At 40.6% G+C, this 13,663-nt stretch overlaps 1 protein-coding gene across 2 annotated transcripts in view; it reads right to left on the bottom strand.

The window, feature by feature from the left end:
* THSD7B (thrombospondin type 1 domain containing 7B) overlaps window positions 1–13,663 on the bottom strand; it is a 626,924-nt gene that overhangs the window by 124,344 nt on the left and 488,917 nt on the right. For both annotated transcript variants that reach the window (XM_065561607.1, XM_065561605.1), the window contains exon 14: window positions 12,056–12,319. In XM_065561607.1, coding sequence (XP_065417679.1) covers window positions 12,056–12,319 — 264 coding nt within the window. The remainder of the gene's footprint in view (window positions 1–12,055; window positions 12,320–13,663) is intronic.

The following is a 13,663-nucleotide window of genomic DNA, read 5'->3' as shown; positions in this document are numbered from 1 at the left end:
GGACTAAGCTGATATCTTTTTCTGATGAGATTATAAATTTTGTTGATAAAAGGTAATAGCGCAGTTGTAATATACTTAGACTTCTGTAATGTGTTTGACTTGGTACTGCATGACATTTTGATTAAAAAACTAGAAACACATAAAATTAACACGATACATCTTAAATGGATTAAAAGCTGGCTAACTGATAAGTCTCAAAATGTAATTGTAAACAGGGAATCGTGATCGAATGGGTATCTCTAGTGGGGTCCCATAAGGATTGGTTCTTGGCCCTACACTATTTAACATTTTTATTGATGACTGGGAAAAAAACATAAAATCATCACTGATAAAGCTCACAAATGACACATAGCTAACTAAGTAGACAGGTCACTAACACAGAGTGAACTGGATCACTTGGTAAACTGGGTGCAAGTAAACAATATGCCTTTTAATATGGCTTAATGAAAATATATCCATCTAGGAACAAAGAATGTAGGACATACTTACAGGATGGGGGACCCTTTCGTGGGAAGCAGTGACTCTGAAAAAGATTTGGGGATCATGGTGGATAATCAGCTGAACATGAGCTTCCTGTGTGAGTAGGAGTGGAGAGGTTATTTTACTTCTGTATTTTGCACTAATGTGACCCCTGCTGGAATACTGTGTCCAGTTCTGGTGTCACAATTCAAGAAGAATGTTGATAAATTGGAGGGCCTTTTAGAGAAGATTAATAGTGACAGACAAAAGAGGATCAATCTATTTGGTTTAACAAAGAGAAGGGGTGATTTGATTACAGACTATAGGTACAATTCTGTATATCGCTTCAAGGGCCACTGATAACACCACCATTAATTTCCTTTGAACTATGAGGAACAAAATAGCTCAGCTTAAATAAACAAGCAGTTCAGGGGAATCCAAATGGAGGAACTGTTTCTAATTATATAGACTGAATTTAGAAAAAAAACCCAAAGATCTATTAGTTTTACTCATGTGATTAATATTTACATTAGTTGGTAACTGAATGTGAACATATATGAATTAATACTAATGAAATAAATCTATATGGTTCCACAAATCTAACAGCAATAATTTTATTAACAAGTCCTGATGAAACATGCAACAACACATCAGAGGGCCATCTGTTTCATTAGACCAGTTCAACTCCATTGAATCCATTCGGGATGTGTAACAATCCTCATCACAGGTTTCTGCTCAGGGCCCTCTTCATCAATCACAGACTTCTACCACTAAAGCTAAGAAATTAGCTCCATGAGCTGACAGTAAGAGTAGACTGTTATCCTTGATGAGAACTAGTGACTAGGGGAAAATGAGATCCAAACTTGTTATTGTTGTACTAGTGTATTTTATAATGCTAAACCAATAGAACAAACAGAATTGGGCTTAGTGTCTTTAAATTGATAACAATGTAAGTTAACTCAAAGGACTCTGTTATGGATGTGATATTACAATTGAATGAATGTTCATAGAATTGGAAGGAACCTCAGAAGGTCATCTAATCCAACCCCCTGCTCAAAGCAGGACCAATCCCCAGACAGGCCACTGCTCAAACCACTGAGCTATCCCTCCTGCCCCTCCCTTTTGCAGCATGTAATGATTTAAGGTGTCAGATGCATCATTATTTTGCTATTTTGGAGATTTAAGAGATAATAGAATATTCAAACTTTGTAAATAAATAAATAAATAACACACCAAACCTTTTACAATAAATATTTCACTCGGCTCAAATATTGAATCACATTGACTAATTTACTCTGGCTTTCTTTTCTGAACAAAAAAGGTGTATTCCTTCATTATCTGTAGCACACTGATTATAGATTCTAAATAGACCAGAGAATAAATTTAAAAAAAAGACATTAAGCTTAACTCATCATAATTATTGAAATTTATCCAAAAGTTGCTTTTATTCTTCAATTTTAGAGCCTTTATAAGCCCTGAAGCAGCAGTTTTCTTGGTGCTGATTTTGCATTATGTTTTTTCTTCCTTAAAAAAAAAATCAAGCTGACATCCACTATTTGGCTGAAATGTTAATATTAGTAGGTTCTACAATGAATTTTCTCCTTTGATACTGACCTCTGCATTTATTAAGTCAAAAGTATATTTTAAAGTAAGAGAAACAAACATACATTTCAACCTGAGGTCTAGGAATTCTGAACTCTTGCTGTGTTGGCCAGATAACACAGCCCAAACAGAACAGTATGGTACTGTATATCACACAATGACCTGAAACCCTGACACTCTCCAAGAACAAAATGATACAGAAATTATAAAACTTGACACTTCTCTCTGACTGTAACTTTTGAGGACATGGTTAATGATGCATATCCATACTTAAGGCCAAATTTGCATCGGTGTGTACACAAACACCTGTATGTGTATGAAATTCAGATTAGTCAGGATCCCCACTGAACACCTGTTCCTTAAGAATCTTTTATGCCATGATCAATGGTGCAAATAAATAGGTCCTAACATTGCAAGTCCACTATGTATGAAACTTCCATGGGTAGGTGTACACATCAATAAAAAATCCTTGGCACCAAGTCTCTGAGCCCAGGTCAATTGACTCAGACTCGCAGGGCTCAGGCTGTGTAGATGTTCAGGCTTGGGCTGGAGCCCGGGCTCTGGGACCCACCCCTTTCATGGGATTTCAGAGCCCAGGCTCCAGTCCAAGCCTGAACATCTACAATGCAATTTTTAGCCCCGCAGCCTCAGCTCCGCAAGCCAAGTCAGCTGACTTGGGCCAGCCGTGGACATAGCACAGTGTAGACATACCCCATGAGTTCAAGGGGAGGTCCATGTATGGCAGCATTGCGGGACTGGAGCCCTGTTTGGTACACCTTAGAAAGGTACTTTTATATGCCATCATAGTAACCATTCTTTCAGTGCATTTATTGTCTATGTTCAAGCACTTGTTATATCATCATACTAAAGGCTCAACTGTGAGCACTGTTGTGCAATCGCATAAAGGAACGGGATGGGGGCTTGTATGAAATCCTTTTGCACGAAGGCACTGGCTACTCCATCACCAGAGCCTGCCCTCCCACCCAGGTGGTCAGGGAGTAGATAGAAATGGTCCACACACCGAAGCGGGTGCCAAGGGAAAAGCGATCTGGACAAGGAATAGGCTGGCACATGTGACCTCTCACTCTGGGAAAGAGGGAACTAGACTATGGCCATGAATTACAGTCTGGTTCCCGATCTGCCCCTTACTCAGGTTGGGTTGTAGGGTCACAATCCAGCCCAGAGGCTTTAAGTAGTCTTCAGAGGAAAATATACTTTCTTTGCTCACCAATCCCTTTCCCCTACCCATAGAAGATAAAAACGAGGTGAAGTTACAGCAGTCCAGCACTCACAATTTATAACTAATTGTCCATAATGCAAACCAAAACATTCAACGATCGGGGCCAGTTAGGGGAGGGGCTCAGCAGTGTTCCTCAATCTGTTTTGCTCAGTGTTCTGTAACTCAGGAAAATCATCTACTCTGCCTGCACACACCTCAAAACTAAGGTAGTAGCCTTTCCTTTATGAAGTATGTTCTTTCTGAGAGGAACAGGAAAGCAACACAAAGCAAACTTCAATATATTTAAACTCGTTCCATTTATAAAATGTGTATCAGAAATGCTCTAGGACCATTTACAACGGTACCAAAAACATTATAAAACCAATCTGAGAGAACAGTTATTATTGTTTTTCAGAGTAGCAGCCGTGTTAGTCTGTATCCGCAAAAAGAACAGGAGTACTTGTGGATGTGTATGCATCCGAAGAAGTGGGCTGTAGTCCACGAAAGCTTATGCTCTAATAAATTTGTTAGTCTCTAAGGTGCCACAAGTACTCCTGTTCTTTTTGTTATTATTATTATTACTAAATATATATAATAACAACGAGACCCTATTCAAGTCTCTACACACTCCCACAATAAATCACAAAAACAAAATTGGATCATCCAGAAAACAGCAAACTCCCTTCCCTCCTATTGAATATTGTTTGACTCAAAAGTCCAATTCCGCTGTAGCTGCATAAATAGATGTGCCTTGCAGCATAGTCTGAAGATCAATAGATTTGGGCTGATGGGATGTTCCAGAGTTGAGGGCCTCTCCCTGAAAGCACTCTAGCACCAAATGGCAATAAAAAAATGCCCCCCACCAGAAAATCACGGAAGGTCAAGAGATTCAGGTTCTGTTGGCGTAAGCAGGGGAAGCACATTCCGGATTTCAGGACTCTCCACTAAGAATATCTTGCTGCCATCTTCAAAATGTACTAAGTTAGGCATTGTCAACAAATACCCCAGCTAATTTCAGCTGCCAGGTTATGACCCCAAGATACAGGCAAGTCTCTCTCATTCAGAGAACTCAACCCAGACAATAATTCTATGATTTCAATTTTATGGAAAGGGAAGAGTGGATGTATATTTTGTTATATCCTCATAGTCAATGGGGAAATTACCAATGCAGGATTTTGTACATGGCCACTATTCTGCATATCAGTAAAAATGATGTGAACTGTTGCAAATTTGGCAACAGAAAGTCAATTTAAGAAATTAGATTAATACCCAGCAGATCTAATCAAGGGAGGACATGATAGCACAAAGTTAGATGTTTGTTTCAACTCCCCATCCAGTTTGTTTAAACTCTTCCGAACACTTGGCTCCTCGTTGGAATGACTGGAAAAGCAGAACATTTTCAGTTGTAGAAAGTAAATGTGTTTGGCTTTTTTTAATTATCTCAGTAAAGGCATTTTGAAAAATAGTTTTTAGGTTGATTGGCTGTGGAGCCATAGAATATTCTCTGGGCAAATATTACAAACAGTTCAATAGAATAAAAGGCTTGGAGGAATTATTGACTGACAAAAAGGGGCTGTAAACAGACTAGGATATGGCCCTTTGTTTTTGAACGAATAATACAAGACAAAGTTGTTAGTAGAGCTAGAAAAGTTTCCTAAATGAAAGGGAATGTTCCAGCTGTGTGTGCTAATATCAGCAAGATATCATTAGCTTATAAAAGATGTCAGCTTTGCAATAAATTATTATCAAATATGTTATCTAGATCATTGCCCCTCTTACATAAGGCACAGATTTTAAACCAAACACTTATTTCTGAAAATTTAGTTCTCTTCCAATCTGAAAGCTTTTTCACTATTTCCTGGTAGGAGAATTCTGGACACATGGGTTAGAATTAATCTCATTTTACAAGTTTTCAATTTGAAAAAGGATAAAACCTGGCAGATTGCAATTCCTGAATTGCTTGCTCAAACACACATAATAGTGGGCTAACTTTGACTAACTTTATTTGCCTATGTTAAAAAGGATCAATCTGGTGTTCCACAGAGAACAAACACAGAGCTAAGGGTCTGATCTCCCCAGTGGGGAATATAAACTTCTGTTTATCTACCTTCATGTTCAGATGCAGCAATCAGATTGCAAACCTGGTGTGACTATGAGTCGGCATGGGACTTCAGGCTCAGGGTTTGTCTACACGGAGACTTAGGATATGCCTACACTGCTATTAAAAACCTGCAACAGGCCTGTGCCAGCTGACTCGGGCTCAGTCTAAGGGGCTGTTTAACTGCCCAGGCTCTAGGCCCTCACAAGGTGGTAGGGTCCCAGAGCTCAGGCTGCAGCCCAAACCCAAACCTCTACACCACTATTAAACAACCCCTTAGCCCAAGCGTCTGAGTCAGCTGACATAGGCCAGCCATGGGTGTCTAATTGCAGTGTAGACATACCCAGAATACACAGCAAGCTGGGGTGTAAATCCACAGGACGCTAGTTTTACGCACACTAACTGGTCATGTGGTCCCTACTACTATTCAGTAAATGTTTTGTAGTGTGTTTTGTCATACTACAGAAATATTTCAAACAGCAGTAGGACAAAGCACACTATGGAACTTTTAGCAGGGTTCACCTGGCCATTTAGCACACAGCAGGCTAGTGTGCTGTTCATTCATACCCCGCCTTGCCGCACACAGGTCTCCATGCAAACAAGCCCTATAATATACATTAGTCTTTTGTTTTACTACTTAACTTCATTAACAAAGATAAACACTCTGGTGTTTACTGTATCTTTTTATTTTGTTATGGTTAAAAAAATTCATTTTGTTACAGAAGCAGCAGAAGGGGAAAAAACCCCTCATATCTCAGAATCCAGCTAAAAAAATCTCTCTCATGTCTGAGCCTCTTCAATACATTTCTCTCTCCATACCAATCCTGTAGGTCATCTCCAGGTTTCTAGAGAATTTTATTTGAACACTTTGGGGATATTTTTACCAACTTAACTGCCTACCTTTAAGAAATATCATCATAACCACTGACAACAGATTCAAAAACCATCTGAGCCAGCACATACCTTTGAGACAAGCATTTCCTGCATTATGGGAAGACAAATACCTCCAAATTCTTGTTCCTGTGACAAGGTAACCCCTACTAGTAGTTAAAATCGATGGCTCTAAATCAATACACTGCCTAAATTCCTCTGTGTCTCATCATCAGTACTGAATGAATAACCAAAGTACATATTTTAATTACCCCCAAACTGTTTTCATATGCCACCAAGGGTGCATCAACATAGGAAAACTTGTAAACATTTTTCAGAACTGCCACAGCTGGCTACCAAAAATTTCATCTACCGTGTGGACTGGGTGGGGGTGTATTTACCGCCATGTCCTCTTAACTGAGTTACAAGAGGTCACCTTGTCACAGCAGAAATAATACAAAGGTGTTTGACTCCCCCTAAATACAGGAAAGGTATGTTTTAAAGGTATCTACGCAGGTTTCTGATGGGCAGTAGTCCCTTCCATTTTGCTCGGGGGTGGAGGGGGTGATAAAAAACAGGCACTGGGCATACAGTACAACTTACATGGATACTGAAAAACACAAGGCAGTTAGATATTTTTCTTGTGTAGACAACACCAGGTGTCTGGGACTGACATATTGAATGTCTTCATATTTTTTGCTTGGGGATTTTGTGTTTCAGTTTTATGTTGTCTGTGACCTTAAAGAGAATGCAGTATGTTCTGTAGTTCACCGGCCTGCAGATTCAGTTTGAAGGAAGAAGAAACTCAGAAAACACAGTGGTAGAAAAAGCAGTTCAGTATAGCAGACACAATTACAACAGTTTAAAACAAACATCCAAAACCAACCATGAGCCCTGAAAGAAACCGGAGAAACCTTCTGAGCTGCAACCCACATGCTCTCCCAGTCTCTCAGGCTACACATTCCCAAAAATGGGGTTAGGAAGAGCTCCCGCACCAGGGGCCTTAAAGGTACAGTACACAAATTCATGACAATGCCTTACTCTAAAATGGTATTTCAGCTGAATTCTAGTATACCATATTAATGGGGACAACACACACTCTAAGGCAGGGTCTTTCTCCTTTAATTCTGAATATATCGTAGAAAGTAGTGTTAATAGAGACCAATACATTTTTTTAAAGTGTCTCACTTTACTTTGGTGGAATGAGGTATGTAAATGCTATTCCATTTCTTAATGAACAGTGCTATTATGGATCATACGACTGAGTGAGTTTCAAAAGGAGACTCTTACCAAAGAATATTTCAGTAGCTTAATGCACAAATCAGCGTACTAGATCACACACTATGTTAAGCTTCTACAAGAATATTCCAAAACTTGATACACCTGTGCTAGGATGAGTAGCTCATTTTTGTGCCAAAATGTCTCTTGTAAAGCAGAAGTTATTTCAAATTACCAACAAATACAGAAAATGTAAAAACTGCTGGAAAGGGGCTCAGCCCTTTTGCCTGTTCACTGGCCCATTAAGAGCTTGCTTCTTTTTGTACATATTCACATATACATATACACGCACACACACGCACTTCAAAAATAAGGGGAGAACAGGAAAAAAGTCAAAAGAACAACAAATAAAAGAAATGGGCAGGGAGGAAAAGGAACTGGCAGGGAACGGAAAGGAAAGTGACATCTTGTTTTCTTCGCCTTTTGGTTCAGATCCCCCAACCCTCTATGTTGTATCCCTCCTTGGTAGCAAGATTCCAGGAGGTCCATTTTTTCCTCTAGTTTACAGAGAATGTGAGAAGGGGAATCCACTTAGGATGGTGGGGTTTTCCCCAGCAGTCTCACCCCAATCCTCGTGGAACTTAAGGTCCTGCTCATTGGGCAGCTTCCCGACAGTTTGCTGATGATGCAGGATAGTCCTTAACCTTTCTTGCAGCCACCCCCTTCTGCCTGGACTGTAGCCTCTTATCCCAACTGATGTTGGTCAATCTATTAGCCTCAGCTGGGTAGGTAGCTACTCTGTCCCTTGACCACTTAGTGGTTGTGGCAGAGTGGGGTTTATACAGCTCATCACAACTGCATATGGCTAACAGCAGAAATGAAGATTACTGATAAGGGCGGGCTCCTCAAAGTAGGTGAATGTTCAAGCATAGGAAAACAAATTTTCAGGCAAGCAAAACAGCATCCATTTTCACAGGCGTGAACATCCGCCAATGTAGAGGGTCATTCTTAGGAATGTAGCAAAAAGTATATAATATCAACAAAGAAGGAAAGCCATGATATTAAGATTTACATTTCGAGAAAAGAAACAACAGCCTGCAGCACTGCGCCTGAAGGTAGCATTAACACAGGATGTTGCTCGTGCTGCTACTTCACATATTTTTCATAAGATGCATTATAAGATATAGATGAGTAGAATGTGCATTCATGTGTATTAATATCTCAGAGGGTGCCTTACCTTGTTTTAAATAAGTTTCTTTGATAGCCAGTTTGACCCACTTAGAAATAAAGGGTTTTGATGTGTTAGAACCTTTGATTCTGTTGCCAAAGAAAAGATACAGAACAGAAGAGCATCTGAATGTTTATGTTCTGCTCAAATGGCATTTGATTATCCTTGTAACAGCCAGGCAATAGAGTATTAGTGTCAAATTCTTTTATGGATGGGTAGATTTTAAACAAAAAGGAAGGAAAATATTTATATTAAAAAAATGAACGTTGAACACAATTTTAAAGGTTGTGTGTAATACGTTGTATTAAAATGGAGGAAAAATTATTTAACAAATATGGCTCCAATTTCACAAATTCAATGGCAGACGTAATTGTAATTAAGCATGCCACTTTGTACTCAAAGAAACAACCAGAAATATCTGAGAGAGGTTGAAAAAGGAGGGTCCAGTTGGGATTTCAGAGCTAAATTTAGAGCCCATTTAGCTATTAGATAGACTGATAGTTGAAGGTGACAACAGCTTTGAAGGATCACATCATGTGAGGATATTAGACTAGAACAGATTATTCTTGTACCTAAATATGGAGTTTCAGTACATGTCGTCCAAATTGAACCAGGCAAACCAAATGGCAGAAAATGGCCCCAAAGTTACAAAAGGTGAATCCTTAGTTACATCCTTTCCCCTAGGAATGTCTTTTGGCTGAAAGATTTCTTTCCCCCTGACAAATACATATAGTTCTGTATATTTTGGTGTAAGCTGCTAGTGATAGTGTGTATATATAATGCTTTTAATTTTTATATATATACACACATCCCTACTAATATACATGATAAAATCAAAAATAGTAGCAGGAACACTGCAATATGTAATTAAACAGAAATACATAGCATATATCCAACTCAAGACGAGAGAAAGTTCAACTTGAACATGATGGAAAGTTGGTCTGAAATAGCATGACTGAGTTTGACCTTTAAGGCACACTGCAAAGACCAGCTATTTTCTTCTCCTTTCAGGGAAGGAGAGATATGTTGAGGGCTAGTACATCTGGGTGGACATTTGGGGCAAAGTACTTCTTGGGGCTCATTGTTGGGTTTCGTTGGTTATTTTCTGGTTTACGGGGGGAGCAGAGACAGAGTTTCATTTTTGTTTGTATGATTCCATTTGTAATATGTTTGAAAACCACTTAGAACCTTGAGTACACATTTCTTTCTTGTCCCATCATTATACATTGCAAGAAAAATAAATTATATTTTCCCAATTGTGTACCAATTTGGACAGCTGGTGTGCTCTGGGGAGTATAAGGAATAAGGCTGCTTCCCTGCTCCCCCATGAGAGAGCACAGGGTACTCCAAATTGGGTGGAGAGGTGACAGACACTAGTCATCTGAAGAGGAGCAAACTGCTGGGCTCAGTGCATATCTGCTCAAGAGCTCCAGAGGACACACTGCCTTTGTGAGGCCAAATGTCTCCCTGTGGTGGCAGCTCTGCACTGTCCCTTACTATGGCAAGATCTTTTTGATTGTCCATTTTGAATCAGATTCCTTCATTTGTTAAGGCCTCTGACACCGCATAAGCAGCATAGAGTGATCTGGCCGGAGACAGCTGGTAGAGAATTATCCTTGCACAGCTGAAAGCCCACTTGCTTAAAGCTAATGGAAACAGCTCCATCACCTCCTGCACTAGCTGCCCTCCCAACTCCCAACGTCAAAGGAGGGAGAAGGTCGATCAGAGGCATTCTGGAGATAGGATGTGGGAGGGGGCATGGTGGAATGGAGTCCTACTAGATCCTCCACTAGTGCCATGTCCATGATTGACCTTATGTAAGTGCCAGAAGTTGAAGCAGGCCCCCTGCTGCTCCAATTACTGCTGAGGCCAGAGGCCGAGGATCAAGAAGCTACAAACAGTTCCCTGTGGCCATCACTCTCCACTACATTCAAGAGAGACTCACAGCCATTATATTTCCAGATGAATGTAACTAAAAGAAAAACATGTCTCAGAACGGATTCAATTGGTTCAGGGAAGCCACACACAGTAAACTCCTTTTAATTAGTAGTCACACAAGCCCTGGGTTCCTCGAAAGAACAAGTCACTACACAGAAAAACCCACCTCCCTAAGCACCAGCTGCTCCCTTTTTGTAGAAAAGGGTTTTGAAGGAGTGTGAAAATACAATGTTCCTCTTCCCGTGCAGCCCAGAGGCATAATAAATTGTTACATGGCACATCATGTGTCCCATGTGAAAACCATGGGGAGTGGGTACAGCACCATGGTGCTGGAAAACAAAAGCATGGAAAAGCAGTGTTATGAATCTGTGCAGCTAACTGGAACAGTAATAAACAGACAGCTGCACATGGAATTCACACCAGGATTGAATCACTTTGTTAGTTTTTTGACTCTTACCACATCAAATTCAAGCTGCTTGTCTTCCTCCTGCAGGCCCTCCACAGTGTGGTCCCAGGTACCTCTCTGCTCTCATTTCCTCAGACACATTCAATGGCTCCCCATTTTATTCAATCACCACCCCATTTGCCCTTCCCTCCACTCTCAGCTTCACACCTTCATTCATGCTATGCTGTCTTTTCCCCCCCAAAATTCCTCTTTAAAATTAAATTACTTCCTTTAATACTTCCTGTTCCTTGTGCCCCTCACCAAGAGTCACTCTACACTCTCCTTTATTTAAATTGTGCTGTCTCCTGCCTTTCCCTGCCCCATCCCATCCTGCAAACCATTCTATGTGAGCAGGCACCTGTGCCCACACAACGTTAGTGATTTCAATAGCGCTCAATGCAGGTGCAAGGGCTGCCCACGCAGAGCTCATTGTAAGATCAGGGTCTTAGACTGTGAACCCCTTCAGAGGAGTAATTATTTCTTGCTCTATATTTGAGAAGAGCAATTTAAATAACAATACTATAAAAACACATAGTTGTACCACATCAAAATAAGGGTGGGAGAAGGAACCTCAACTCTGTAGCTCCTAGCTTAATACATGCTTTTATAATGTTTTTAAACAAGTGGAAAAGAAATCTATCCCTGCACTGTAACTATGTGCCCAACTTTCCCTGCAACATGTTTCCATTTAATTTCACTTACAAATTCCCGTAGAGAAGGATTTTATGAAGGGAAATATCAACAGACCCTTGTACAAAATGGTAACACAGGACACTGGACTAACAGCTGTAAAAAGTGCACTGATATGTTAAGAAAGGAGAATCACGTTCAGCATTTATGGGATCTATAACAGAGTTGCTTCCCTCCAGCAAGTGAAAAGTTACATATGTACTAAAGAGCGCAGAATGAATAGCCTAGTAAGTAAGCACTGAATATCTGGGTAGTTTACATTCATTGTGCACTATTTTAGCTCCTTACCAGAACTGCTACAGTAGGATGGTTCCACAAGTTTGCCAGTCTTATCATAACAGGCAATAGCTCGGAGTCGCACACCTTCTCCACATTCTTTGGTCTCTCCCTGGAATCTCGTTCCTAATTGCAGCTCTGTTTTTCCTTCTGCAATAATGCAATCGGACCAATTTCCATGGGGCTGGGTGATAAACGTTTCACAGGGACATGCTTCTGTTTCAACTTGAGGATACACTACTGTATTCTGGCATTTGTCTCGTTTTCTGCTTCTCCCTGTTCCAACCAAAGAAATCTGCTTGTTAGCTTAGCATCTGCTGCTTTTGATAACAGTGTGTCATATTATTTATACAGGAGTTTAATACATTAAAACCAAGATGATCCGAAATCTTAATATAGAGGAATATTTCAAAAACATTTATTACTTGTTGCCAGTGCTTTAAAGTGCTAAGACAAGGTAGTTATTTCCAGGGGCAACCAGGGACCTTAGAGGAACTTAGACAAATTTTGTTCTGTTGGCTAGAGCATTGAACACTATGAAAAGACTTGCCGTAGTAATTGTATGGCTAGAAAATTCTTTGTAATTGTATGTAATATCATTTCCCCCTAATTATCAGATGAAAACAAATTGATTATTTTGTCTCTATTCTTCCTGCAATCAATGGTTGCCAGGGAAACCTACAAAGGAGTCTAAGTAAGCTGCAACTCTTTCTTTGAGGCTACTTTACAAATTAGTTAAACATGCACCCTGCACACAGACTACTTTGAAGAAAATAGAAAAAATAATCCCTGGTAAATTACTGAGTCGGAACACATTTAAGTGGTATCCTTTTTTCCCCTCTCTCTCTATGCTTCTGATATATTTTAAAGGAATATTACTTAAGGGTCTTTCCCCGTCTGTATCTTAAGGAATACAACACATCTATTTATCTTTAAAGTACAGCCCCACATTGGAGGACAGTGTGGCGTTTCTCTAGCTGGTCCTCCCAGAGACATTGTGCTTGAAGGACATGCCTCACTCCACACTGGCTATAAGCAGGTCCCATATGGGGGGAGCAGACCTTGTTCTTTTTCAAAGGGTGTAGTAGAACCTCTGCTCCCTGGAACTTTGTGATTGCCTGCTGGAATTCTAGAGTGCCAGGGGGCTGATAACACCCTTTGAAAAGGTGAAACATCTGCTTCTCTTGCAAGGGGTTAATTCTGCAGGCCTGTGTGGAATGGGGCAGTCTTTGTGCTGCCTGAACATGTGTTTGGGATTGTGTCTGACCGCTATGTAGCAGTGTACGGAGCTGGAAAGAAGGATTCTTGGTGTGCGTATATAGTTGTCACAGACACTAGTTAGCACTCCCTACTGACTGACCGTTAGACTGCTGTGCAGGGAATCCAAACCTCTGCTGCTCTGGATCTCTGGGTGTTTCAAGCTCCTGTAGCCTGAATGGAGTCAAGCCACTATCCCAATCTCGGGGTTCCCAGGCAGGGCCAGCTCTAGGATTTTTGCCGCCCCAAGCAGAAACAATTTTGGCCACCCCCCCCCGTTTTTTTCCTTACCCCACCCCCAGCCCCGCCTCAGCTCCACCCCTTCCCCAAATCCCCAGCCCTGCCTCCTCCCCCCAGGCTCTC

This window comes from Chrysemys picta, chromosome 11 (assembly GCF_011386835.1).
Source record: "Chrysemys picta bellii isolate R12L10 chromosome 11, ASM1138683v2, whole genome shotgun sequence".
Lineage (NCBI taxonomy): Eukaryota > Metazoa > Chordata > Testudines > Emydidae > Chrysemys > Chrysemys picta.
Note: the sequence above shows the minus strand (reverse complement) of the source record. Positions and strands in the feature narration are given on the sequence as shown.